The sequence below is a fragment of the Elephantulus edwardii genome, unplaced genomic scaffold, assembly GCF_000299155.1.
Source record: "Elephantulus edwardii isolate Elephantulus edwardi_28Jun2011 unplaced genomic scaffold, EleEdw1.0 scaffold00126, whole genome shotgun sequence".
NCBI lineage: Eukaryota > Metazoa > Chordata > Mammalia > Macroscelidea > Macroscelididae > Elephantulus > Elephantulus edwardii.
Window position 1 is genome coordinate 7,509,865 of NW_006399876.1, and position 1,835 is coordinate 7,511,699.

General features: G+C 62.1%; 1 protein-coding gene across 1 annotated transcript in view; it reads left to right on the forward strand.

Annotated features, from left to right (window-relative positions):
- The first annotated feature begins 1,707 nt into the window (after nt 1-1,707).
- CLCF1 (cardiotrophin-like cytokine factor 1) overlaps nt 1,708-1,835 on the forward strand; it is an 8,986-nt gene continuing 8,858 nt past the window's right edge. The window contains exon 1 of the mRNA XM_006893261.1: nt 1,708-1,803. Within this exon, the coding sequence (XP_006893323.1) occupies nt 1,788-1,803 (16 nt within the window). The 5' untranslated portion in view covers nt 1,708-1,787. The remainder of the gene's footprint in view (nt 1,804-1,835) is intronic.

Here is a 1,835-nt window from a genome sequence, read left to right on the forward strand (position 1 = left end):
GCTACTGGAATCCCAGAAAGTCCCCTGCCCCCAACACCAGACCAGCTCCCCTTTCCCAGCCCTTTTCTCCTTGTTTAGGGGGGAAAAAAAAAAAGAAGAGAGAGGAGGGGAAAAAAAAAACCCAACAACAAAGTCTGTCCCACTCCAGTGAGGTAATTGAAAACAAACTTCTTCCCCACCCCCCCACCCCCCCATCCCGTCCTTGCCGTGCAGAAAAGGGAAGCGCTGCCCCAGGGGCCCTGGCCGCAGCTCTGACCCACTGGCTGCAGGGGCTGAGCTTGGCTGGCAGAGCGCCCCCTTTCTTGGGGGGCATGGGGGCAACACTCCCAGGAGAACCTGGGCAGGAATCTGGAGCAGAGGGCGCCTCACCTTCCAGGTCTGGTACACCAACCACTTCTCCCCCTTCAAACAACAAATCAACAACAAATGCAGCCTCTTCCGGAAGGGTTTAATTGGTGGCCTGCCTCTAGAGCACCCCAGCTGGGAGACAGACCCAGTAACTGTCCCTGAGGAAAAGTCACAGAGTGGGGATGTCTGTGACCCCAGAGGGAGAAGTACTTCCTCTTCATCCCCCCTGGAAGCCTTGTGTGACAGGAGGAAAAGCACCTCCAGGGACAGGCCTGGTTTACAGGTCCCCTAGGTACCCAGTCCAGCAGCTGACCCAGGCCCGAGGGCAGGGGGGAAGCTGCTCTGCACCCAGACCACCACCCCTCGCCCACCACCAGCAAGGCTACGACCCCCAAGGCCCCAAGGTCGGAGATTGCTAAATGGCTTTCTAGGGAAGCAGTTAAGAAATGGGGGCTCTGGGCCATTCATCGTCCATCGCCAGAATGGGGAGAGTCCCCCTCGCTGAGTCACCCTCGAAGGCTGTGTGTTGAAACTGGTCGGCTGCCTCGTGCTGATTAATGAATTACAAATCCCCCGCCCGTGTGCGCTCCATCGCTCGTCACTGAGAAGAATGAAGAACCTTGTGAACTCCGGGAGAGCCTCGCCAAGTGCCCTCTTCTCGCCCGGGCTGGGCAGCGGGCCCCCGGCTCCCCCGCAGGGGCCACTGCGAGCCGGTTAGTCACCTGCCCCAGCGGCGGAGGCGCCTCGCTCAGCCCCGCTTCTGGAAATGGGACAGGCGGCGGGACAATAGGCAGGGGGGGGGGCGGTCGGCCCAGACAAAGGGCAGCAGGAAAAACACCATCACTTGCTGCGAGGCCAGCTCGCTGGCATTTGGGAAAATGTGTCATTGCATTTACTCAGGGGAAGAGGAGGGGGAGGAAGGGAAGGTTAGCGATGAAGAGGGCAAGGTAGGGTGGGCGCAGCGGCGGCAGTGGGCGGCGGGGGAGCAGGCGGCCCTGGGCCCACACTACCCGGGAAGGGGTGCAGGGGACCAGCACCCCCCAGGCCCTGCCTCTGGAGTTCGCAGGGAGACCGATGCCCTCCCCGCCCCCTCCCCCAGGAGGCCCAGGGTGGTACCGCCGCCTGGCCTCACCTCATCCCCCCTCGGTGCTGTGGGAGGGAGAGGAGCCCCAGAAGCCCTCCCTTCCCTCCTCCCCTCCTCCCCCCACCCCGGGGAGGGCCGCTACAATTTGTGGTTACAGCTTTACACGTCAGAAAAAAAAAAAAGTTTGCAGAATGTCCCACACTGAAAAAAAAAAAAAAAATCCGAAACCGAGCGAAAAAAACCTGCGAGTGGGCCTGGCGGATGGGATTATTAAAGCTTCGCCGGAGCCGCGGCTCGCCCTCCCACTCCGTCAGCCTCGGGAGAGGAGCCGCGCCCGCCGGCCGCCCCCAGCCCCATGGACCTCCGAGCAGGTAGGACCGGCCCCGGCCCCCGCCCCCGCCCC